Source organism: Atractosteus spatula, chromosome 25, assembly GCF_055471065.1.
Source record: "Atractosteus spatula isolate fAtrSpa1 chromosome 25, fAtrSpa1.hap1, whole genome shotgun sequence".
In the NCBI taxonomy this organism is placed as follows: Eukaryota; Metazoa; Chordata; class Actinopteri; order Semionotiformes; family Lepisosteidae; genus Atractosteus; species Atractosteus spatula.
This window is the reverse complement of record NC_142730.1, coordinates 2894008-2919605: the sequence shown is the minus strand read 5'-3', so window position 1 is coordinate 2919605 and position 25598 is coordinate 2894008. Positions and strand designations below refer to the sequence as shown.

The window sequence follows — 25598 nt, the reverse complement described above, 5'->3', positions numbered from 1 at the left end:
AAGAAGGTGCTCTGGTCAGATGAAACCAAAATCGAACTTTTTGACCACAATGCAAAACGATATGTTTGGCGTAAAAGCAACACAGCTCATCACCCTCAACACACCATCCCCACTGTCCAACATGGTGGTGGCAGCATCATGGTTTGGGCCTGCTTTTCTTCAGCAGGGACAGGGAAGATGGTTAAAATTGAGGGGAAGATGGATGCAGCCAAATACAGGACCATTCTGGATGAAAACCTGTTGGAGTCTGCAAAAGACCTGAGACTGGGACGGAGATTTATCTTCCAACAAGACAATGATCCCAAACATACAGCAAAATCTACAAAGGAAAGGTTCACAAATAAATGTATCCAGGTGTTTGAATGGCCAAGTCAAAGTCCAGACCTGAATCCAATCGAGAATCTGTGGAAAGAGCTGAAAACTGCTGTTCACAAACGCTCTCCATCCAACCTCACTGAGCTCGAGCTGTTTTGCAAGGAAGAATGGGCAAGAATTTCAGTCTCTCGATGTGCAAAACTGATAGAGACATACCCCAAGCGACTTGCAGCTGTAATCGCAGCAAAAGGTGGCTCTACAAAGTATTAACGCAAGGGGGCCGAATAATTTTGCACGCCCCACTTTTCATTTTTTTATTAGTTAAAAAAGTTTCAAAAATCCAATAGATTTCGTTCCACTTCACAATTGTGTCCCACTTGTTGGTGATTCTTCACATAAAATAAAAAAATTATATCTTTATGTTTGAAGCCTGAAATGTGGCAAAAGGTTGAAAAGTTCAAGGGGGCCGAATACTTTCGCAAGGCACTGTATTTTGTGAATAACCTGTGTTATTGCTTCTGTGTTGTTAATCAATCTGTGATTTGATTAATTTCCTTGGGTGAACTATGAAAACGACTGGTTCTTAATGAGCCTTTAATGGCTGCTCAGGCTAAAATTATAGAACAATATCTCATCATCCATCAGTTTCCAGTTCTAAACTCGTGACTGAATGCTGGCTTTGTATCACCAGGATCTGTCTAGTGTCTGCTCAGTGGAAAACCACACACAGGAACAGGGCTGGTTTTGGAAAGTCTGGGTGTACTAGCATTTTCTTTTTATCCAGAAAAGCAAAACTCCAGCTTTCCTGAGCAAAGAGTCTCTAATACCAATTTAAGAGACATGGTACAGACTGAGTAAATGCTGGGCCTTGCACAGACTGAAAAATAAATGGATTGTATTTTTATAATACCTGCAAAATAAGCAAAGATATACAGTAACTATTTGTTTTGCCTGTGACCACATGTGCTCTCTCAAAGTTTAAGGCTGGTTCATCTGAAGAGCAGAGGGATAGAATTATCGAAACTGAGGTAGGTTTTAATACAATTATGTTTTTAAAATACATTTCAGACTTTTGACCATGTTGTTAGAAGTAATGCATGAAGAGATTCTATATAAAAATCCAGCAGGCTTCATATTACTTTCATAAAACATTCAAGCTCCCTTAATTGTTAGGTATGTTTTAAAAATATGGTACAATTTACTTGAGGGACTCCACAACAGAGAGCAAACTGTGTTTGTCCCACTGAGATATTTTTAGCACGGTAAGGGAGTTTCCATTATAATTCTGAACAGCATGTTTGTCTTCTGTACAATGTCCTGGACTATGCAGATCTTGAAAGAGTTGATTTTATTGTGATCTCATGCATAAGATTTAAAAAACAGTTTGCATGGATCTCCATTAAAAGCTGAATATTAGATTTTGTAAGGAAAAGAAAACTCTGGACTTTAGGAACTGTTACTTTTTAACTTAGAAAAATGCCATAGAATCAGAAATACACTTTATGAGTTTGGAATAAGGCCTTTTTGTTTACATTAGAGTATGTTTTTATGATGTACTGAGGGGAAAATGGTTTGTATTCAGCATGAAAGTGACATTTGACAAGGGAACTGCACATTCTTGTGACCTTCAGACTGAGTTCTAAAACAGTGTGAATCAGTCCAGGCTGAGTGGGCTTTCCTTCTGAATCAAGGTCTGTCCAGACAATATATATGACAATGTATTGCAACCAGACACAGAAGACAGAGGGAAGGGCAGGAGCACTTTGTCAGAAGAGGATTACGTCAGCTACTCTGTAATTCACTTCCCGAACAACAAGACAACAAGGCAAGTTTAAAACATCCCTCATGTCATCATTGTTCTCATGACAATTAGTTATTACCTTCCAGCTTGCTCTCATTAGATCTCAGAAGCTAAGCAGGGCTGGCCGTGGTCACTACTGGGATAGGAGACTTATTAAGACATCTAGGTTGTTGGCACACCAGTAGGTGGCACTCTTTCCTGGACTAGAATTTCCAAACAAAATAAAGTTCCAGTGTTGTGACTGGTGAAACTACGTTGTGGTTGGTCCCATCATGAAGAGAAGCTGTTATACAGAGGTCCATAACACTTGATGATTAAAGATCCCTTGGCTTTCAGTAGAGGAGGGCTGGTATTCCCAGATTCCTAGATAACATCCATTCATGGCTTCTGCAGTCTGGCCTATTGAAAGTTAATGCATAATGCAATAGTGAATTAATTTCTCACTTCACAGCCTGATCTCGTGTTTAGTGAAACATAATACCATACATGACCCAAGTGGGTTCTGTGCTTCAGTACTGAATGGCCTCCTTCCTATACTGTATATAAAACACATTGGGTTCCTTTGGATTGAAAAGTGCTACAGTATACTGTAATGGCAAACAATTATTACTGAAACTGAGCTGTCTCAACTTTCCATTCAACATTGATTCCTACACCTTGCCTAGTTGGCACCCATGTGTCTGCAGTGTGTAATGTGTCACTTATCCAATCAACACTGGCTTTCCTGTCACCACTACTGAGTATTTCTGTCATAAGACATCAGATACAACAGATGGGCATGTTTGAACAGCATCACATTTTGTTTGTAATAAAATAGCTGGATTTTACTTTCAATCACAGCCTAACAGTATTGAATGTAAGGAAATCATTGTAAATGTTTACAGCACTGTGTTAAAAAATACGTAAAAATTGAAAAATGAAGTACTTTAAAAATTCAGACAAAAAAATAGATTTTAGACTCTCTGTTTCTCTCTCTCAATCGATATATGCCTTTATTATCTGTTGATTCAAGTTTCTCTGATTTGAACGTCTTTGGATATTCTATCAAGATGAAGCTAGACTGTAGTTGTCTATTGTTGCCCAATTGCAGATTCTAAATCTATGAACAAGTTACTGTAGCAGTAGACACAATATACTGTAACGCATACAGCCGACATTACAGGTTGTGCAAGCCAGTTGCCAGCACGGTGATGTGACTGCCCTTCCCTGTGAATAGCAGGGATCTCAGCTGCCAGGTTGAGGGGAGATCTCCCCTTAGCTCAGCTGGCTGCTTCCTTATTAAGTGACACCAGAGGCCTGAGTGCGAGCCCCACCGGTGGAGGGCGCATATCCACGTGAACCTGAAAGTGCTACATTGGTGTCAGGAGTGAGATGGGATAGCTCTTCACCAAGGATGGTGAATTAAGCGGGGGAGAGTGTAACGCATACGGCCGACATTACAAGTGAACCCGAAAGCGCTACAATACAGATACTAACCTCACTGTCATGGTGATCTCTATTCTGAATCTGTACTAATGCACTGCACAATCCTACCTCACACTGAAAGAATCATGCTAGTTTGGGCACAATATTTATTCCCAGGATTGTTTATGGTTACATAATTTACTTGAAATATCTCATTGCCTATTGTTCTTATATGCTCTGTCTTTAGAACCTGTGCTTAGATCCACAGAAATTCCACTTTGTGCTGCTATTTCACTGTGCTAAAACGTCTCACTATTCACACTTTTTGACTGGCGCTATCAGCAGCAGATACATTTGGATACAAATGGATACATTTACATTGACAGAACATTCAAAAGCAACAGTGTCCTATTATTTAGGAGAGCCAAGACATTATTTCTGGAACAAGTACAGTTATTACATATGTCGTAGTAGTTCAGGTGGGTAGCTGCGTCAGCATGCGTAGGCTGCAAAGGAGCAAGTAATAGGTTTATTCCATGCTGAAAAAAAGAAAAGAGAAAACACAATGTACACAAATTACATACGTCTTCCAATGTATTATGGACAAGTATCATAGATTTACTGAAACATGCACATGCTCAGATGTGATCCCCAGGTGCTGAAAGCTCTACTTTCTATCATGCCATGATAATCAATTAAAATGAAAAAATTCATTAAGAATAACCCAAAGGGCTGTTTCTGACGTTTCACTTGCAATTGTCTTATTAGGCTGAATGGTTCATGACAAACATTGACAATCATGTTTTGAAAACCCCACAGATGCATCTTTCATTGTTAGGAGATATTAAGAAATGTGGTGAGACTCTTACTACTGTATGTACAGTATTATTAATAGAATCACCCTCCAAAAACATATCTTCATGAGGAATGTGTTTTCAAAATCAAGGGACTCAATTTACATGACAGCTGACCCTTAGAGTCCACAATTGAGTCTGGAAACAAAGAGGCAGTGTTCTGTCCTGTGATCCCCTTAGCCATCTTCTAGAGGACTGAGGTCAGAGTATGTCTGTAGACATACTAGGGGTCGGTTCATTGTTGAGATCACTGTTTCGCAGTGAATCTGACCTTTGTATGTGGATCTGTTGTAGTTTTCTGCTGTGTGTAGTGAACCACATGACCACAGGGTGGCAACAATGCATCTTGTCTGTTTGATCAGGGAAGATTCCCCCATGTTAGATACAGCAGTCCTCACATCAACAATCTGATTGAATAATAAGGGATAGTACATTTTGTTTATCACATTATGGGAAACAAATTTCTGCACAGGGATCAGTTCAAAGAAGGGCAGTAAGTTTAATGACGTATTTAAAGGAATGTTGTACACAGACTGATTTAAAGGTACTGAACCTTCTTAATCTGAACCAGAACAAACGACCTCAGATCATGACAGAAGCATTGCATATCCTTAAAAGTATTAGAATAACTTTCCTGGAGGACTATGTCTGTCTCAGAATCATCAAAGTAAAAGGACCCCGGGATACAAATAGGAATAAAGAGAATGAACTAACACTCAGGACTGTGAATGCATTCAGCATTCAAGACTCTTATTCATAACCTTTGGTGACCTTAATGGAGTCACCGTACTAGAATCCATGGTAGAGTGTAAAGCAAGGGTCCCTGCAGAACTGTTGCCAATGATTGCCTGAAACTGAAGCAACCAAAAGTTCACCACAGCCTCCTCTGACTCCTAGACTTTTATGTCCTTAATGGAGTCGCCATACTGGAATCAATGGTAGGTACAGCAGTCAACGCTCTTTCCTGGATACGTCTTCATTATCAACACGTCCGCACTCACATTCTGGGCAAAGGGGCTCGGGGGATGCATTTCCTGTCATTTACCACACATGCTTCATTAATCTCGTTGCGATGTTGCAACCCACTTTATCTGTTCATGGTCAAGTCCTTCCTGTGGAGCTTTTTTTTTCCAAAACAAGGAAGTTCATTTAAACAGTCTTCACAGCTGAGTAGCTAAAGTTACATACACAACTAATTACCCCAGCTTCTCCATTGATCAGGCGCATGTTTGTATGCAAGGAGCTCTCCTCACCTGGTCCTGAGAGACCCACCAGACATCCAAAATGTGAGTTGCATACATAGATCTGTACTGGGGATATTTGTATTTTTGTTCTGTTTTATCGAGGAGAGTGCGAGGGTGCAACGATTAAAAATGTTTCAATTTATATTCTACACTGCTTCATTGACATGTGGGAAGTAGAAATGTATTTGCCATATGTCAGCAGCTTTTGCAGGTACCTTTAACTTACCAAGTCTTTGATCCCATCTATCAATGATACAGTATGTAGCATATTTGTAGGAGTGAAGATTAATTCTCAAGTAACCAGCGTATTCTATAAAATCAAAGAACTTCTATAATCTAACAATAATAAATAAAGCAGTTGTAGTTAATATATGAAATATAAAGGATACAATTTATTTATTTAATTAACGGTGAGGTTTGCACGTTTCTCTTAACAGTATAGTGCTGCAATAGTGGCATTAAAGACAATTTTGCTTTCAAATTGGCATATCTGTGTGTCTGTGGTGTATGTGAGAGTGTAGTGTGAGTGTAATTTGATTATTTTTTTATTGGCAGAGATCAGGAGGAATGAAGTGAAATTGCAGCTATGGGTGTTGAAGACTCCCTCTCCTTGTGGGGAATGACTCTGTTAATCCTGTCAGGTAAGACTGACTTTATGTTGTTCAACAGGCACTCACTAGAGAACATCACTGCATCGGATGGGTACCGTAAGGACTTACAGTATGGCAATGCTCAACCTAAAAAAAGCCTAACAACAAAATTTGTTATTTATTATTTACAGTGTATATAGACTTACATAGCCTTTTCTAAGTGTTTAAATAACACTGAAAATAAGCATTGTGAGTAAAGAAACAGCTGAAATTCAAGAACACAAATAAATGACTACATACATTTCACAATACAGAGTCTTTTTGTCTTGTGCCCATCTTGTGCCCATCTTGTGCCCATTGCTTGCTGGCATTGGATCCAGCTCCCCTGAAGTCCAGGTTGCCTTGAATTGATTCAGAGTTTGCCTGTTTTTCATTTGCAGATATTATCTTGGGGGCCAAATTTGGTTTAACCCATGCTTCACCGTTATCTGAGGAGCTGCTTCTGTTAAATGCAATGCAAGTAACAGGGCATTTGCCAGTCAAATGTTGTATATTTACTCAGTATATTTCTTTCTACTGAGCAAAGTTCTTTGAAGTTTTAAAAGTCGGTACTCTTCATTTTTTCAGTATTTTATTCATGTTAGGTTTTCATTGTGCTGAGTGGTGCTATAGTTTTTAATGGGACTGTAATGATGTCTGAAATTGTTATTGCAGGTGTCTATGGTAGTGATTGGGCTGTGTGGTATCCAAGAAGAACCATTTGCACTGTGAGAGGCTCCTCTGTGATCATTCATTGTTCATATAACTATCCTAAGGAATTTACTGAGCATTCTCAAAGTGTTCAACACAAAGTGACAACTGTGATGTGGTGTAAGACTTATAGGACCTGTAATGAGAACATATCTATTTATCACAGTGACAATAAGCCCTTCAGGCAAAAAATAGTGTATCTGGGAAATAAACAGAAGAACTGCACTTTAATGATAAACGATGTGGAAGAAATTGACAATGGAAGGTATAAATTCAGATTTCAAACCAATAATCCTGGAGGTCAATGGACTGGTAATCCTGGAGTGACTCTTACTGTATCTGGTAAGGTTGTGTTATTCTCTCAATTCAACACAAGTGTGGAATCATAAATTTGGTCACAATAAAAACCCAATACCAAATATAATCACATTAAAAAGCAATATGTAGTAATTATACTGTTAGTATGGTTAAAATGCATTGACATTTTACAATCTGTAATTCCCTCATTTATATTCAGTCATATAAATTTAAAACACATTCAACAAGAATACAACTACCTCATCAGTTTTTTAGGGAAGAGATGCTTTTGAAATTGGAAATCCTTTAATTTAATGATCCTAGTAAATGCTCATCGCTGTTTACAGTTTTTCACACAATTACAGTATTGCTTTGTATAAAAAAGTCCATATCTGTTTTCTGTTTTGTATTTCACCATTGATTCTGAAGTAGTTTAACCCTTTGTGGGTTTGAGGTTCCCTAGTTGTCTTGTCTATTAAAGACCTTTAAATCTGTCAGCACAGGATATTCCATGAAGCCTTGGTCTATACTGTATTCCAGAGCAGCAATATCCCTTTTGTGACCTTGTTACCAAAATTGTAACATTCTAAATAACATCTTCCTAGTATGGCTCCACTGTGCAATAGTTACAGTAAAAATACAGTAAAATGTGATATTTTAATGTAACTTCCCTTTATTTAAATGTTGTGCTTCTACAGTAGCTGTATAACGTGCTGTTTGCCTTTTTTACTGCTTTCCACATTTTCTGGAAGATGAAGATGTCAGCAAATGCAGTCAAGTCTTTCTCACAGATCGCTTCCTCATCTGCTGTATATCTATAGTTCATATTTGCATGAACGACTTTGCACTCGACTGCAGTAGATGTGAGAAACCAAATGTCACCTCAGTCTTGAATTTTGTTGGAGTCTTAAATTGTGTTTGCCATTTCTGCAGTGGTTGATAATCCTCCTGTTTTGATATACTATAATACGAAAACCTAAATAGTTGTCTAACAATGTGTAGATCATTGATATAGAGGAAGAAGTGCAGTGTATGTAATACAAATCCCTGGTACTCTTTAGCAAGATGCAAGATGACACTCCTCTGATCAGAGCACAAATTGAGCATTTACCCCTTATCTGTACTCTCTGGTTTCTATCCATTAACCAGTTATCAGTCCAGTGAGCAGTAACTGACTGCTACCTGAAATTTAAAGTATTCATGAAGAACAATATCAATGGCTTACTGGATTTTTAAATGTGTCATATTCAATCTTTTATTAAAAAGAATTGTGACGTGTTAATTAAGCAAGACCTACCTCTTCTAAACCCATCCACAAGCCTATCCACAACAACCCTATTGTCATGCAAATCATGCTTGCTTGGTTTGAATTATCATTCCCATAGCCTTACATTGAATAGAATTCATTCTTTTTTAAAATATACTGTATATATAATTACTTGGTTCGGGTTTGTTGGCCTTTTTACAAGTGCAACATTTACCATTTTCATATTACCGCCTGTTTACATGTGTTGAAATTAGAAGAGTTTTCTAAACAAGGAAGGAATAACAGAGAATAATCTCTTGTTTCCTGAATTCCAATTTGTGTCATTCGATCAGTCCCAGGCGATTTGTTTATCTTAAATGTTTCTGTTAACTCTAATTAGCTTATTAGTTGTACTTTATGTATACAAAAGACAGAACACATGCTCCTTTAGATTATTTTTTTTCCAAAAAGAGGAGTGTGATAATATTCTGCTGTTGTTAAAGTCAATGCTACTTTGCATGGAACAATATCATTGCATATACACTTCAACGCAATATACAGTATTAATAACATTGTTCCCAACTTAACTATTGTGTTTAAACGGACTACTTTTCTTGTATAAACGAGATGCTTTTCATGTATTAACGAGATACTTTTCTAGTATAAATGCAATAATTGTCTCGTATAAATTAGGTACTTTTTTTCGGATAAACAAAATACTATATGCTATAAATGAGTTCATGTTTTTCTCTGTCGCACGAATAAGCTTCCATATTTATCATAGTTTATGAAGCAAAACTTTTTTTACACTGATTTGTTGCAGCAACACCCTGGAAGGTTAAAGCAAATTCAACAAGAAAAAAAGACACCTTCAAAGAAGGAGACAGTGTGACTCTGATGTGTCACACAGGGAGCTGCTTTCCTACAATGACAGAGCTCACCTGGTTTAAGAACGGTCAGCCCATCTCAAACAGGCAAACAACAGCAAACACACTGCACTTTAATAGTGTTTCCTATGAAGACTATGGAAACTACTCCTGTGCTTCAAAAGCTAACACAAGTATATCATCTCCACAGTTCTCTCTTGATGTTAAATGTGAGTATAATCATTTAAAGCCAACATGGATGGCATATGTTAATAATGAAACAAGTAAAGGTTTATTCCATGTATTTCATGCTGGAACAGATGGAATTTTGTATTGCTTTTTTTCTCTTATCAGCATGGAATAAACCTTTACTTGTTCCTTTGCAGCCTACGCATGATGATGCAGCTAAAGAACCTACTGTCCTTGATATGTTGATAATGATATGTTGTTGCACGGAAAAAAAAATCTAAACTTGACTTAAAATAGATAAAAAGGAAAGAAATTATGAATATTTAAGTTATCAGTGATTTCAGTGGTGACAAACCCAAATGATATTACATAGATATTAGAGAACTAAATGACTGATTTTTCTTTCAGATTCTCCAAAGAGCACCTCTGTATCAGTCAGTCCCTCTGGTCAAATACTGGAAGGCAGTTCTGTCACTCTGACCTGCAGGAGCAATGCAAACCCACCAGTGAAAAATTACATCTGGTTCAAGATGAGGAGCGCTGGTGTCCAGGAAACAGGACAAGGGCAGAATTTAACCCTTGCTGAGGTTAGCTCTGGAGACAGTGGACATTACTTCTGTGGAGCACAAAACAAGCATGGTGCTGAAAATTCTACAGCTGTAGTTCTTGCTGTTGCAGGTACAATATCTGTCATATTTATCAAGATAATGAAGTAAACCTTCTTAGAACTGCGAAAAGAAGATGGTTTGATGCAATCTTAACAGCTTTCTACAGACGATTAAAATCAAAACCTGGTTAAAACCTAACAGTAATCATCCTGAAGCTTAAGCTGGCTTAAGAAAAAATAGTTTTATTTTGCACTCAGTAAAAATGCATAAATGGAAGTAATTGTTTATGATTAAAATGCAATGATATGTTTATTACTTACATGTATTTTCATGTCTGTGTTTTATAGCCAAACAAAACCCAGCAGTGCTTCCAGTTGTGTTGGTAGTCATGTTACTGAGCATTTCTGCTCTTTTGAGTTACATATGTTTGAAAAGGTGAGTTTTCTTGGGGTTAACATCATTTTCATAAGGACGTAAGAAACGTCAGTTAAGAAGTCGGTTGGTAATTAGAAGCTGAACTCGCTTGCTTCCCAGTGCTTCCACCTGGATTTCATCTACCAGTTTCCAGAATCCCAGAGCACCTTGTGCAAACACGTGCTTTTCTGCTCTCTGTTTTGAAAGCATTTCCCTGTAGTTTAGATTGTGTCTTCTGGTTTGAGCCCAGTTCTCAAAAAGATTCTTTCCAGTGCCGTCCACTAAAGGGTTTGGTAAAGTGTTCTGAAGACAATAATGGAAAACTGTTTATAGATTGAATAAAAAATGGCTGAATTAAAATGTAATTCAGTTCATTACCAAGAAAGAAAATGACAATATGCCTCATGCTGACTAGAACAAATCTCTGTTTTAAACACCATTAGCATAGAAGAGGCAGAACAGTTAAAAGAAATAAAGCATGATTTTTTATAGACAAAACAGGTCTGTGGTTTCAATGCACCTTGACTGGATAATTGATGCACATTGTATTCTTGCTGTTCTGTTTGCAGGTAATATAGGTGAGCACTGACTTTAAAGAATTTGAAGTGGTCTCCACAGACCAGCAATCAATTCCTAATGTATCATTTAATGGTGGCTATGTATGACAACACAAGTATGATAATGTGCCAGTGGGGTTCAAGGTTTAATTGATTTTAAGATAATTTTGTTTAGGTGTGTATTCTATTCTTTCCAGCCAAATTCCTTTAATGCCAGCTACTGCCCGTCAACTCCTGTTACACCAAGAGCAATCTGACAGGCTTGCATGGGTGGGAGTAGACAGAGACATTGCCCACATTGTAAAATAATTTGTTCTAATCTTTCCTTCTTTGTACATTCGTCAAAGAAAAAGGGTTGATCCTTCTGAAGAGGAGAGCAACAGGAACACAGACACTGAGGTAAAGTGTTGGATGCATATTCTTTAACATGATAACAATATTTTTACATTTTTTAATGGATTTTTTACTGTAAGAAGAAATAATACATCAGCACCTGTACTAATTGCAGGGGTACTCAAAAAACAAGACATTACAATCCATTGCAGTGTGTGATTGATGTGCAAATTGATGTCCTTGATTGGTTATTTTTATTAAAGTCTAATGATTAAATCCATCTGTATTACCGATTCAATGACAGAATCAGCGGGTACTAATGAAAAGTTCCTTGGTAAATTCAGTCTATCAAAGTCTCTACTGTGTAGTTCAATAGTAAGATCAACAACAGAGGGGTGAATGGATTAGAGTTTTTGTGAGCCTGACAGTAAGAATGAAGCTGACCAAACCCTTCCTCCCTCTCCTCACTTTTGTAAGTAATGAGCTAGGGAGCTGCTACAAGGGTCGGATGTGGTAGAAGGAGGGATGAGGGTGGAGATTTCACAAAAGGAAGTCAAGAAGACAGGATCTATATCAAGCGGAGGGCAGCAGTAGTCAAGATTAGGATCTAACTTTCGTTCTGAACGTCGGTTAGAAATACCACACAGTGAAAGAAATGCCTAAATGCAAGAAATCACATTGCTTTAAGAGTCTATCAAAGGCAGCAAAAGTGGTATTAAATCACTGAGAGTTTTTAAATCCTAGAACAAAACCAAGAATCAAAGAACTGATGGTTTAACCTCTATGGTGTATGTAATAAATGAACTCTATAAGTAAGCGTATAAAATCACAGATTTCTATGGGAATATGACAGGATAAATTAGTTCCATACTAATGTTGTAGAGTCACAGCTCCGAAAAATAGATGAGCAGGGGCTCCAAACCCTTCTGTTTGTGCTTGAATCAAGGAAACTAAAGACCACACATACGGCAATATGGTAACATCGCACAACCCAAAGAGAACACAGGAGCAGAGTGTGAATGAAGAGGATGATGTCAATTACTCAACAGTCCACTTTCTGTCGAAGACAACACCCAGGCAAGTGTTCGAATATTTCACTGGTGCTCAGGCTGCCAGTATGTTTATCTTAGGGAGAACAATTACAAATAAAAAATCTGTCCGTCTGTCATCTGTAATGAAAAACCTAACAGTTAACCTGAAGTTTATGGCTTGGTTCAATTAAGTACAATATAACATTTTTCTAGACTATATCATATTGTAAAATTAAATGATTCAAATAGATTATTTTATTTAGAAAAAAAATGAAACTGTCCTTCAGCATATAGGATTTGTAAATCAAAATATACTGAGCAACCCACTTCAACAAAGTGTTGGGGGATTATTCAAACAAGCCTGAAAAAGCAAAAACATAGTGAAGGTGATGTTCCAGGGTGTTTTCTCAATTTGCTTATTTATTCAGAAACGAACTCCCTTTCGAAGAGACGGAAGATGCCTCAGTTCTGTACAGTATAGTGCGGACGTGAAGGAGACACTCAGGAGAAACCGTTTACAGCGACTTCCTACGGAGACTGAAAGCTACGTCACGCCCACTCGGTCACATGACCCATCTGCTGGCTCGACGGGTTGATTCGCCATCCTGAGGCCCAGGTGGGGTAGACGATGTTCCACAACACCAACTAAACTGAGGAGATACTTGTTATAATAGGATTCAGCTTCATTCAGTCTCCTTTTCCTGGAGCTTAACCGTTTCGCCTTCCAACAAAAAGGCATACAACTGTTGTGAACCTTGTAGCTGAAGGAGGAGGATGGGAATTTATAAGGATGCAAAGAAAAAGGAGAGTTAAAACCGGGATACCCACAATAAGGTGGAAACATTCACAACTGTAGCGGTCTGCATAAATTAACTTAAATTTTCAGTTATTTTTCTACTTAAAGGCTTCTTTAGATTAATGTGCTGCAGAACTTTTTTTTTACACTAATGTCATAAATTAGGAATAAAAATGTCTCAGTTAAAAACGTATATGAAAACGTAGTTTGAAAAGTTAAAGCAATCCACCCATTTCTGTACAAAACATAACAGGAATATGAGATTTCTCCAAATGATTTCCCCTTATTTAGGGTTAAGTGTTCAACTTGAGGGACAATGTTTCATTTGTTTTAAACATTTTTAGTGCATTGTTTAGCTGCTCTATTGTTGCATTTTTGATGGATGTAATAGATGGATTTTTCCCATCGTTCAAATGATTTTTAAATAAAACTCAGTTGGTAAATACCCAGTAGATACTCGCATCAGTTTGGATTAATTTTATTTATCACTTTAAAATGTCAAGGGAAAGTAAGATGGTGTTCATGGATAAAGATGATTGGCTGAGAAAAGACATTTTGCCCCATATGGATGTATGAGTCTACATAGCAAATACCACTGTAAAAGTGAAACTGGAAGACACCTCAGCAAATGTTTTTTGCAGCACCGAGGAATCCGATATAACCTCGACATAGGGATGCCACAGGCATACTTGAGCTGTGCTTTGTCTCCCTCGTGTGGCCAGATGGGTAACTACACAGCAGGACGTCTGCAGTTTCTTCCATTAGCTAGCCCTTAGTGAAACCAGTTACAGTTGGTTCAGCCTGACAACTCTATTTACTTCTAATACAGCTGCCTGTGGATCATAGGGCTGCATGTCAGGGAATCACAGGGCACAGGATTATTAAAACATGAGGAACGTCCTGTAGTTGTATAATCTAGTAGTAATAAAGTATAAACAAACTTCTATTTTTATACCAGGCTTGTCAAACTTACATAGACATAGGTCTCTTAAGATCTCCAGCTTCTTAAGAAAAAAGGAAATGTTCTCACTTGTCCAAGTATGCAAATAATAAGTTCTTTTTGCTAATTAAGAGCTCAGCTGGGAGGAAATCTATAAACCTTCTGTCCCTAATGGTGTTGTGCACCTCATGTCTAGAAAATGGACAATAAATGAATCATGCAAATTCACCCTAGCAATTTAACAAAATCTCTTTCACCGCGCCCAGAAGCTCTTGTACGAAGGAAGATTCTAAACTATTACTGTGCTTAAATGGTCATTTGTATTATGGTATGAGAGGGTGTTCAAACAGGGTGGAGAATCTTGCCTAGACTGCATTGCACTGGACTTGCCTGGATCGGCCCGCTGTCCTCAGTCATTTCATTAAACAGAAACAGAGTGTTACAGTTCCGGCCTCCAGTCACCAGAGGGCCCCCTCGCGCTCTCTGCGTTTTCCATCCACTCTGGGGAGACGTGGGTTAAACAGACCTCGTTAAACCATAACCACGCCTCCCAACATCTCTATTTAAACTCACCTGTCGGCTTCTGTCTTTGCTTAGTATTGAGTTGAACTTCATGAGAAGCATTTTAGAGCTTTTGCAAGTTTTTCTGGACTTCGGTTTTTGGATCTTGTATTCGGCTTGGTCTTGTGCGTAAACTCACACACACACACATACATAAAATAGCACTGAGCTCTTAGGTAATTTGTATCGTACCGCCTTGTAGCCGTTTTCTGATGCTTGCTAGCACTAGCAGCGCTGTCTGTGTCGGGTTCAGCAGCAGAGCTAGTTTCGGTGGCCAGTAGGTTTACCATATATCCTGAAAATAGAGACCATATCCTCTATTTTGATCCTTATATCTCCGTCCGAGGAAAGTTTTCAAATATCCATAAATGTCTGGGATTTAGACCACTTTATTTTCACCATGAAAAATAGTTAAAAGATTTAAAGATAGTAGATGAGGAGGTTAGAAAGAGAGCAAGAGAATTTATTAACTTCCCTAGTTCGCTTTGCAACCTACTGAACGTTGTAGTTCAATTTTGGTCCTGTACATGTATGATTATGTCATGAAAGAGCAAAATCGGGCGCCAATATCAACATCTTTACTCAGTCTTTGCAGTGCAGAAGCATTCCCTCGAAAGGCTCCCTATTTTGTTTCTCGTTTTCCTGCCCTCAAACACAATGCCAAAGCAAAAGTGTAAATAAGTTATAAATCTGCTTTAAAAAAACAGAATAATTGACTGTTCAATATGCATTCTAGATTAAATTAAAAAATGGAACTGTGAAATGACAAAAACTGTAATACATTCCAATGGCATATTTGGGAATTAAATTTTAATACATTTTTTTATACATCCATATAAAAATGAAGTAATTAAGCATTTAATGTGCTTTACAAATTAAATACAAAATCCTAGAGTTTTAATCTTGTGTTCATATCCTATTATACAGTTCGGAACATGTCATTTTATTGATTTTTAACTGATATCACCTTCTATATAAAGAGCAATATTTCTTTCTTTTTCTTTGTTTTCTCAATCTATCTCTGTTGGGGTTTTATTAGAGGACAGTGTAGTGGCATGCAGGTTAGCATCACTGCCTTGTAGCGCTGAGGTCCTTGGTTGAATTCTAGACCTGGGGTGCCATCTACCAGGAGCTTGTACTGTATGTTCTCACTTGTAGTGTGGGTTTCCTCTGGGTGCTCTGGTTTCCTCCCACAGTCCAAAGACTAGAAGGTTAAGGTGGCCAGAAAATGGATGCATGAATGTTCCTTCATCTCTTTAAAGTGCTGTAGAGAACTGAGGAGTCAATGGTCTCTTGACTGGTTGGCCATGAAAAAGGAAAAACAGGTTTTAGAAGGTAAGTAACAAGAGTCGGGGTCATTTATTTTTGTTCATCATTCAGACCTACTGAGAATTCTCCAAGTTTATCCTGCAGAACCTCGGTTTTATGTCAACTTTTTACAATGTAGTGTCCCCATGACTTTACTGGGGCATTAGGACCCACACAGATTGCAGGGTGAGCACCCTCTGCTGGCCCCATTAAACTGTTCCACCAGCAACCTTAGTTTTTCCCAGGAGGTCTCCCATCCAGGTACTGACCAGGCTCACAGCTGCTGAGCTCCAGTGGACTACTAGTTGTGAGCTGCAGGGTAATATGGATTATGATGCATTTCTGTTTCACAATGGGAGCTCTGCAGACTGGCAGGTTAGGTCTGTAGTGCACAGCGGTAATTTAAGCAAGTAAGAAATTTTGGGGGGGGAGGAATGGGAGGAAGAAGCAGCGACAGTGCTTGAGCTGTTTTTCGACAGATGGCTGAAACTGAGTTTGGGGGGAAAAATCCTTCCTGTTTCACTGCATGAGCACATGAATGATGTGGGGGAAAAATAAATAAAACTTGCCATGATGCTGTCTTGCGTGGAAAGGAAACTGCTGAATAACAGACTTCATCTTCTTCAGATGGAGTTCCCTGCATGTGCTCTGACTCCGGGATGTTAAGTTGTAGTACTTCATCATAAATGTTGTTTGGAACCTCCTTTGCAAAGAAGGAAACATTAGCCATTTCTGACCTCTCTATCTCTGAAGTCTGTGATTGTGCTGCAGTCTTACTGGAATCCAGGCTTCTTTATGTTTGTACAGTGATTTTACCAGTTTTTTATACAACTATAAATGTGATTCCACCAAAAGGTTGTTACAGAAGTACTGTACAGACCTGTACGTTTCCAGCATGTGGTTATGGAAATACTAATATAGTATGTAACATAGTTCTACCTTGATATAAGAAGGTGAAGTTCTATATTTCAGTTTGCAAGCATTCTACAATGCTTTAACAGAGCATGCTAAACATGAGTTTGACAGAGTCATCTCATCTGATTAACAAATTGATTTATATTTATTAATTATGCCCCATAACCCACGACCAGCAGTTCATCTGAGAAAAGTGTTCAAGATTTTTATTAGTCTACAGGGGATTCTATCAATGCATTGCAAACATCTGCTTCACAAATACTGTTTCCATTGTAGACCTTGTCTATGTAACCAAAGTAACACTCCGAATAAAAATCAATTACTATAAATTGGCGGAAATTAAATTGCAATGTTTAAGGTGACAAATGTTGAAGCCTTTGTTGGATTAGGCAAGGAACAGTACTGTTATTCACAAATCAACAACTGCTGTCTTTTATATCATTTTGCACCTAAACCACTAGTTTGCATTATATACTGTACCTAAACACTTACCCTAGCCTTCATGTTTCTGCTATTCTCCCCTTTAAGTTGACCAGCCTTCTTCCTTTAGAGAACAAAAAGGAGGAAAGGTAAAAACCCAGTTATGTCCACCTGTGACTGTTTTATTGGCTATCAGGCTATTTTTATTGCATAGTTTTATATTGCTTGTGTACTGCATCTGTGTCAGATAGTGGCAGTTTATGTCATTTGCTAACATAGGAGGTGTTTTTTGAGGGCTTACAGTATGTGTTGGTCCACCACCTCTTACAGTCTTGTCTTGACTATTTCAGTTCCTTATATGTCTGAAAATAGACTCCAGCCACTGCCATGTTATTGACTTGCACCCTCAATGTCCATATCACCCTTGCGCTAGGGTCGTTGCATAGGCTTCCAGTGAATTTTTTAACTGATTTTATGATGGAAGCAAGTACATATTGAAACCCTCCATGAGTCAGGTATCTCTTACCTTCAGCAGCTACTCATTCATTTAGTATCTAATCTCAGATTGGAGATCTGGGAGATCAAAGGATCCAGTTTCCCACCGTCACTTCGCTAGATTCAGAGCTTTCAGCTGCTAATTGTTAAAAGGAGTTGCTAAACTGCAGAAATTTTAAACCCGAGATAAATTGAACTCACTCACCTTTTGATACAAATATAAATCACTAGAGTGGCTATGCCGACTAGTAGCACAAGTCCCAATATAGCTGCAATCATTAATGTATTGAATTCAGCTGTGAAGCAAAGGAAAATGGGGTTATATCATTTTACAAAGGCTGTGAATTAGACACAAATATGTATCTCGATATACAAAACTCCTACACAACATAACTGATATATTTTATTGCCACTTACAATTTTTTTTATTGAAATAAAAGGTTTTCTAATCTTATACTGTAAAAACAACATATTGCATCAATACATGAGGCCATTAAATGCACATTGAAATATATTGGACAAGAAATCTTTCACAAGATCCTGATTGTGTAATCCTCTTTAGTTTCATTATGAATTCACACTTTTTTAAATAAAAACAAAAGAGGAGCACAAAAATGTAAAGATGATGTTTTTACTGCATATACAGCAGTACATTTTAACGGTGAGGAAGGTTCTTGTGAGACTTTTCTTAAATGAGATACCTACCATCTGCCCTCATTTCTTTTGATCTGAAGTGGTCAATGAAAGCTCAGAGCCCTGTCTTATGCACTAAACTCATTTTTCACTTTAAAAGACATTTCAACACAAATGCCACCTCACTCATGTCTGACTTGCTTTTTTTGCAATTTTGACAGCAATCAAACAGAAACTGGAAATGCATTTGAAATCATACTCACATCTAACATCCAAAGCGAACATTAGAGATTCTGTTTTGGCATTGCCTTTCAAAGCACAGGAGTAGGTGCCAGCGTGTTCCAAGGACACAGGATTAAAGCGAAGTGTGTTTTCTGTGGCCTGTGTGCCTGAGAGGGGCTGTCCGTTCTTAAACCAGGTAAACTCGGTCTGTGTTAGTGAGCATCCCTCTGGAACACAGCTCAAGGACAAGTTATCTCCTTCTCTGACTTCCTCCAACTTTCCTGTTGGGCTCATCTGAATCTTTAATTCTGCAGGAAGGTAAAAGCCGCAGTTGGTGTTATTTCCCAAAAGGTTTCTCAGAAACTGAATACCGTATATCAACAAAAAATGATTTCTACATGTGTGGAGACAATAGTGTAATATTTGGATGAAATCAAAATATTTAACACTGGAATTGTGTTTTCCCCATCATGTACAAAGGCTGTGCAGACATTATTAACCACTTTGCACATCAAACTCACCCAAAATACTTAAACATGTGCCCAGTATATGCATGAAAATCAACATAGGGACTTTTTAATGTCAGAACCATTAAAACCATTAAAAGACTTGGAATTTTTATATTTTACAACTTTCCAAATGTTATAGGTGAAATTAAAGGAGTTTTTTTTCTTGCTTTGATTTCAAGTGCGACATTTCTACAGTAACTGCATTATGCAGGTTTGAGTTGCTATTTTTTGTGAGTAGTCTCTTACACTGCAAATAGGAGATGTCTCCTGAACAGTAAAATAATTAGGCACTCTTACCAGTAACTGAAAGTGTCACTCCTGGTTGACCAACCCAGCGTCCTTGATGGTAATTTGTTTCAAATCGGAATCTATATGTCTCCTGGTCTGATATTCCTATATCTGTTATCTTTAAAGTGCAGTTATCCATTTTATTACCTAGGTACATAATTCTTTGACTAAACTTCAACCTGTTATTTGGTGTTTGAGAGCGATAAACATAATGTTTTGTTTCAGAATCTGCAATACAGTCAGTATCATTAACACACCACATCACAGTGTTCACTTTCAGTCTATCCTTAGAAGGATAATTATATGAACAGGGAATAACCACAGTACTGCCTCGGACAGCACAGATAGAGGTCTGTGGATACCATACAGACCAATCGCCATAGAGACCACCTGCAAAAAGACAATTTCAGCCATCAGTACTGACTCTTGAGAAGTAAGTCAAGCAGTGAAAATTATTGGGTAAAATATTATCAAACATGGACGTGCACATGTACAGTAAAACTCACATAAACTAAAAATGTTTTAGATATTGATTGATATTGTATTTTACACAGCTGAGTGTTACTAACAAAAAATGTTTTTTGTGTCTAGTTAAATAAGTAAAATCACATTAAGTATCACAAAGAACTGGGACAATTAAAAGCAAGCTTTAAAATGTGCAGTCACAGTACAAGGTATTTAATGAGTAAATATAATGACTTAATTCTAATACCAATTATTAAATAATATCTTGATGGATAATGGTTTCCCAAAATATTGGAAAAATGCATAGATTGGTTTTAACTAAAAAACGTGTTTTTATAAGCTATTCCACATGAGTTGAAACACTTGTTGATATGATCCGCCAGGGAATTTGAACATATATTTCCTGATGTTCTTTAAGCAATATTTTTAAGTTGGAAACTACAAACCCTGATTTTTAAAACTCCCATCAGTCTCTTTTGGCTAAAGACCAACAATGTTCAGTGAAGCAAGAGGTGGTCACATGGTAGATTTGTATTTATATTTTGAGATTCATTTATTAAAGTCCTTAAATTAGCCAGTTAAGGTTGTGCTCTCTACTGGGGAACTGGTGGACATGCAATTTACTGCAAACTAAAGTCAACTCAGTCTTACCAGGCAGGATTAACAGAGCTGCTGCCCACAAGCAGAGAGAATCTGGAACTCTCATGGCTGCAGTTTCTCTGCTGTCCTCCTAATCTCCGTCAGCAATGAGAAGCCAGACCTCTGTTGCACAGCAGATCACTGCAGACAAAAGGGGAGGAAAGTCCCTGCTCACGGCTGTTCATCACAAAGATGAACTGCCAGAACATCATATGTTCACTACATTTCACATTCAAAAGGTTATGTAGACAAGGAATGCCACACAAATGAAACAACAGAGGTGTCAAGTGGGTTTTTGAACTTACTTTACTCAGTCAACTGAAGACAGAGCTCCCAAAGGCCGCGGTCTCAGTTTCAGGCTGTACTTCTTGTTCACCTATGACTGTACAGTCACTTACAGCAGCAAGCGCAGTATTAAGTTTGCAGATGGCACCACAGTTATCGGGCTGATCTTACAAGATGGCGCATTAACAACAGTCTGGCCCTGAATGTCAACAGGACAAAAGAATTACAGGTGACCCAGAGGGTGTCATGACTCAATCAGCATCAATGGCACAGTGGTGGAAACTGTCACCTGCTTCGGTCTTCGGTCTCGGTCTGCAGATCTTCAGTGACTTGGCTTGGACTCACAACACTGTAGCCAGCCTGAGAAAGGCACAACAGCCTGCACTTCCTGCGAGTGCTTAAAGAAATTAATATGGGGAAGCAGTTCCTCATGACCGTACCTTACTTTCTTACTTACGTTAATTACCTTACTTATGATACTAACTCACTTAAGATACAATGCCCCACTACATTGACAATATCAATCAGTTACATATTCAAAAGAAAACAAAGGATGCACAACAGTGGTTACACCTTCTGTATTTTTCATAAAAAATCAATGTGAAATGTATTCACTTGTGCGGTCAGTCCAAATAGTGTAAAACCTTTTTCAGAATCACATAAAATATGAATGTACTCACCAAATGTTACCACAATCCAAATGTGCAGAAAAACAAGGTGGCCAGATAATTATGCCAGCGTGTCTAAGGTCCAGTGAAATACTGTGAGTAAAGTACACACAGGCACAGCCCTCTGCAATTCTTAATACCCGGTGCTAAAACGATTGCAAGATATTCCTTTTTAAAGATCATATAACTTCTTGTTTTGAAACACTCCTTTCCAAAGGAAGTAGTTAGAAAGGCGTAATCAGAAAAAGTGTGAAGTGAACCTGACACAAAATCTGACATTGCAGGCAACAGGAAATTACTGTTCAACACTGTTAGAATCCTCATGACAGGATGGCTATGACTCTGGAGTGGAGTGTGCAGGCGTCTGCTGAACAGAGACACTAGCATGACAGCTCCACCACGATTCCAGAAAAGCGCACAAGATCAAACCAAAGGTAAAGAAAAGAAAAGTAACAAATAAACACAGATCCTGAAGTTTTGTTGATTTATGAAACTATGCACCAAAAACAGTGTTTAGCCATTTTTAAAAATGAATTTATAAAAAAACAAATTGTTCAGCCTAGTTTATCAGTATAAATATGCACGTGTGCAATGCTTAGTTGTGATGGAGCCAGCTGAGGCCTGGCCTAATTGGTTAACTAGTAGCCTGTGAAATGAATGTGACTGGCGCATTGGATAATTGAACATGCCACAGGATCAAGGATCAGTCCAGCGCAACCCATAAGTAGCTGAGGCAGAGAGAGAGTTCATGTATTACAGGAGTAGATGTTTTATTCCTGATTTTCAACACCAGCAGCCACCATGCAGTCATAATTTCCAGATATAGATTAAGAGCATTAATGGACGACACTTGCAAGTATCTTGTTATGGATGCATTTAGCTAAGGAATGATGGATCCAGTGTGACTTCAGCATTTTTCCCCACTGAGAGCTGGTGTGTAGTGAGCAGAATGGTGCACTATGGCTGCCGTCACATCATCCAGGTGGGGCTGTACACTGGTGGTGGAGGGGAGTCCCCATTGCCTATAAACTGCTTTGAGTGGAGTGTCCAGAAAAATGCTATATAAGTGTAAGTTGCCATTATTATGGTTATTATTACATCTAGAGCAACTTTCATTGTTCTTTAATACAACTGGGTGTTCAAAGAGATGTAACCGTTTGTTTGAACTACTCTGGTCAGCACAACAACAGATGTGTTCCCATCTGGGATTTGAACGCATAACTGTAAATTCCATCTATGAGATTTGAGCCCCTAACCACTGCTCTTGCCAAAACAAGGGATCAGGGGGAGTCTGGATGATAAATCTGTAGGCACTCCACTCAGTTTTGGCTTTGTAACCTTGGACCATGTTAGATCGAGATTGATCTTGATCCCAAATATCTACATGTATAATAGAATCAGAGATCTTCACTGCCTTTTCTAACATATCAGCTTACATGCAGCTGGCAAGCAGCGTGAAACAGGCTTCTTAAGCCAGTTTCTTTTTTTCGTTATTATAAATGAGGAGTCAACAACTTAGTGTATATCCCTGTTAGTGAGCTCAGCTTACCGAAAACATCTCTGTTCTGATCCGCCCAGGAAGTCAACCCAGACAGTGCTATATCAGTCATGTGCTGTTAGTTTCTTACAATGTACTTCCTTCTCGCTTAAAAACAGTTTAGAAAGGAATACTAAAGGTGAAACCATACAGTGGAATTTACATATGTCAACGTTTCCATATTGTACAACGGGAACTGTTGACTAGTCACAGATGTTACAACATGTGCTCATTTGAGTAGACGGTGTTTTGCAGACTTCCCTAAAAACAAATTAGTTTTTTCCAACAGAAAAGGAAAAAATGTCTCTGTCTTCTTTACAAAATCAGCGAAAGTCACTGTTCTACAATAATAAGTTCTACAGGACCTCATCTGTGGTGTGTGAGTGCAGTGGTGATCGGGGGACAAAGCTTTCCTTTTAATGCTCTTTATAAAGTTTATCACCTTTATAATGCACTAGTACAAAATGTGATGCACTTACCTTTATTAAAAATGAAATCCTTAGGAAAAAAAAAAGTTTTTGTTAGTGGCATGACTGTGTGAGTTTCTTCCTGCAGAACATATTGAAATATGACTTTTGCTGATTTTCCACATAATACCTATGAAGAAAAAACGGTTTTGTACAGGCTCGCTAGTGACAACAGTACAAGCCCCTGCAGTGTTTCTTGTGTTAAGCCTGGGTTCTCAAAGGCTTTAACCCATTTTTTATATGCAAAACTTTAATGTAATTTGTTACAATAATATATATGCTATACCATTTAAAACTTTAATTCCTAACATTCCTAACACTGACAAACTACAAAGAATGGCTCGAACAGATTTAATTAAATTCTGTCCAGTAATTTGAGGATCACTGTCCTCGATTGGCAAAATTCTTCAAAACAGGCCAAAAGGTTAGCAAAATGACGGTTCTAGTCATCGCAAATTGTCTCCACTTGCGACGTTTGCCCCACATTTTTCTGATTTATGTTGCTTGCTCCCAAGGCCACCAGGGGGCCCCCTAAATGTACAACACAACAGACGTTTTTTTTAACCTGCACATACAAATATGAGTCAAAAACGTCCTTCAGTGGCTCTTTCTGTTGCTGCTGTGCTGGACTGGGCTGTTAAGGTTTGTGAGTTATAAATGATCATGTTAGTTGTGAAAGTAAGTGTAGTGGATTATTTCACTGTCAGTGGAGTAGATGATTCTCATCTTCGATGTAAAATGACAATGTCGGCGTGCCTTCAGTTGCTGCTACACTGAATGCGCTTCGTTTCATTTCGGAAAGTGGTGAATGTTGAGATTTATTTTATTATTACGCCCCCCTCTTCTTCTAGTGTGAATGAACAAGAAACGAGCCGATACTGGAAAGGATAGCACTCTCGGTAAGATAAGTTTGTTTGTTGTTTTTTTTACTGAAAGAAGAGAAAGGGGAACTTTCCGCATTTTTATAGAGAGCAAGGCAGGAAGGGGAGAGCCTTGAGGGGGGGAAAGACAAAAAGGGCAGAGAAACGGACAAGGAACATGAAATATCACATCATAGCACCTGTGTAAAAGCAAGATGTCATGTAAATATCCAAAAAAAAAATGCCGTGCTTTCGCCAAATCCTCAAAATAGACTTCTTTGCAACAGTGCAACGTGCTCAAAAAGCTTGATAGTGTTTCTAAAGAGAAATCAGTGACTTATCTCTGAACCATTCACGGGACTGGGGGAGAAGAGTGTTGATTTGTTAAAGGCTCAGTACTCAGTTTACCTGTTTATTTAGTTCACTTTCACTGCAGCAGTTGAAACATCTGCCCTTAAGGACCAGGTCTGGGAAATCCTGCTGAACAGGTTACCTTTAGGTATTTGACACATAAACTAATTTTATTAAAATAGAAAAATGAAAACCCGTCCCAAATTTTCAGTGCACACAACACATTTCCAGGGTCGTCTGTACCACAGTTTGAGAACCACGGCGTTAGCCAAATAAGGAAGCACTAATGATAAAGTTAGAATTAATTAGCACGCAACCTAACAAGCTAGGTGGGCAAAATAACCTCACCTTGGTAAGGACTAATGAACTTTGTTATTAGGGAGGAAATGACAGCAGTCTCTTTGAAAGCTCCATTGATGTGACTCTGGGAGCTGGGAGGCAGAGGAGCTGAGAAAATTCTTACATCCGATGAGGAAGTTGCTCATTTTGTATTCTAAAGCTAGTTCATTAAAATAGCTAGTTACATTCAGAAAGCTAAAATGTACAGCAGCAGAGACAAAACTCTCCACCCACAAAAATTGCATCAGTGTGGCCACTTGACCACCTCAGTACACACCTTCATGATGACTGGGCTATTTCAGCAGGACCCTGTGGCTGTGGGTGGTCTCGCTATGACCTTCTATGCATTTGAACCATCCTGATTTGTTGGGTTTTTTTTACTTTTGGTGTAGTACTTCAAA

The 25598-nt window shown here is 38.3% G+C and overlaps 2 protein-coding genes across 3 annotated transcripts; one reads left to right on the top strand and one right to left on the bottom strand.

Moving 5' to 3' along the window:
- The first annotated feature begins 6204 nt into the window (after positions 1 to 6204).
- Positions 6205 to 13308, top strand: LOC148815066 (B-cell receptor CD22-like). The gene is made up of 8 exons (XM_088905885.1): positions 6205 to 6259; positions 6923 to 7300; positions 9325 to 9597; positions 9965 to 10234; positions 10512 to 10599; positions 11483 to 11534; positions 12415 to 12545; positions 12928 to 13308. Exons 1-8 carry the CDS (start codon positions 6205 to 6207, stop codon positions 12989 to 12991), a joined length of 1311 nt encoding a protein of 436 aa, XP_088762011.1. The 3' UTR covers positions 12992 to 13308.
- A 2302-nt stretch (positions 13309 to 15610) lies between these two features.
- On the bottom strand, positions 15611 to 21872 carry LOC148815065 (B-cell receptor CD22-like). 2 transcript variants are annotated; one of them, XM_088905876.1, is made up of 9 exons: positions 21656 to 21872; positions 20996 to 21174; positions 20703 to 20831; positions 19596 to 19976; positions 18831 to 19097; positions 18140 to 18230; positions 17512 to 17563; positions 16674 to 16807; positions 15611 to 16093 (listed from the first exon to the last, which is right to left on the bottom strand). In XM_088905876.1, exons 3-9 carry the CDS (start codon positions 20755 to 20757, stop codon positions 16045 to 16047), a joined length of 1029 nt encoding a protein of 342 aa, XP_088762002.1. In that variant the 5' UTR covers positions 20758 to 20831; positions 20996 to 21174; positions 21656 to 21872; the 3' UTR covers positions 15611 to 16044. The 2 variants fall into 2 exon arrangements, with proteins under 2 accessions (XP_088762002.1, XP_088762003.1); XM_088905877.1 differs by lacking the exon at positions 21656 to 21872 and having other exon boundaries at positions 20996 to 21373.
- Between the last annotated feature and the right edge of the window lie 3726 nt (positions 21873 to 25598).

What these genes read in the sequence shown, in the direction of transcription:
- LOC148815066 (XM_088905885.1), top strand. Translation starts at nt 6,205, where the DNA reads ATGGGTGTTGAAGACTCCCTCTCCTTGTGGGGAATGACTCTGTTAATC. An exon ending in GTTCTCTCTTGATGTTAAAT is followed by an intron (nt 9,598 to 9,964) that starts GTGAGTATAATC and finishes TTTTTCTTTCAG; the next exon opens with ATTCTCCAAAGAGCACCTCT. An exon ending in CTGTCGAAGACAACACCCAG is followed by an intron (nt 12,546 to 12,927) that starts GCAAGTGTTCGA and finishes TTATTTATTCAG; the next exon opens with AAACGAACTCCCTTTCGAAG.
- LOC148815065 (XM_088905876.1), bottom strand. Translation starts at nt 20,757, where the DNA reads ATGAGAGTTCCAGATTCTCTCTGCTTGTGGGCAGCAGCTCTGTTAATC. An exon ending in AGTGACACTTTCAGTTACTG is followed by an intron (nt 19,098 to 19,595) that starts GTAAGAGTGCCT and finishes ACCTTCCTGCAG; the next exon opens with AATTAAAGATTCAGATGAGC. An exon ending in CCACGCAAGACAGCATCATG is followed by an intron (nt 16,094 to 16,673) that starts GCAAGTTTTATT and finishes ATGGCCAACCAG; the next exon opens with TCAAGAGACCATTGACTCCT.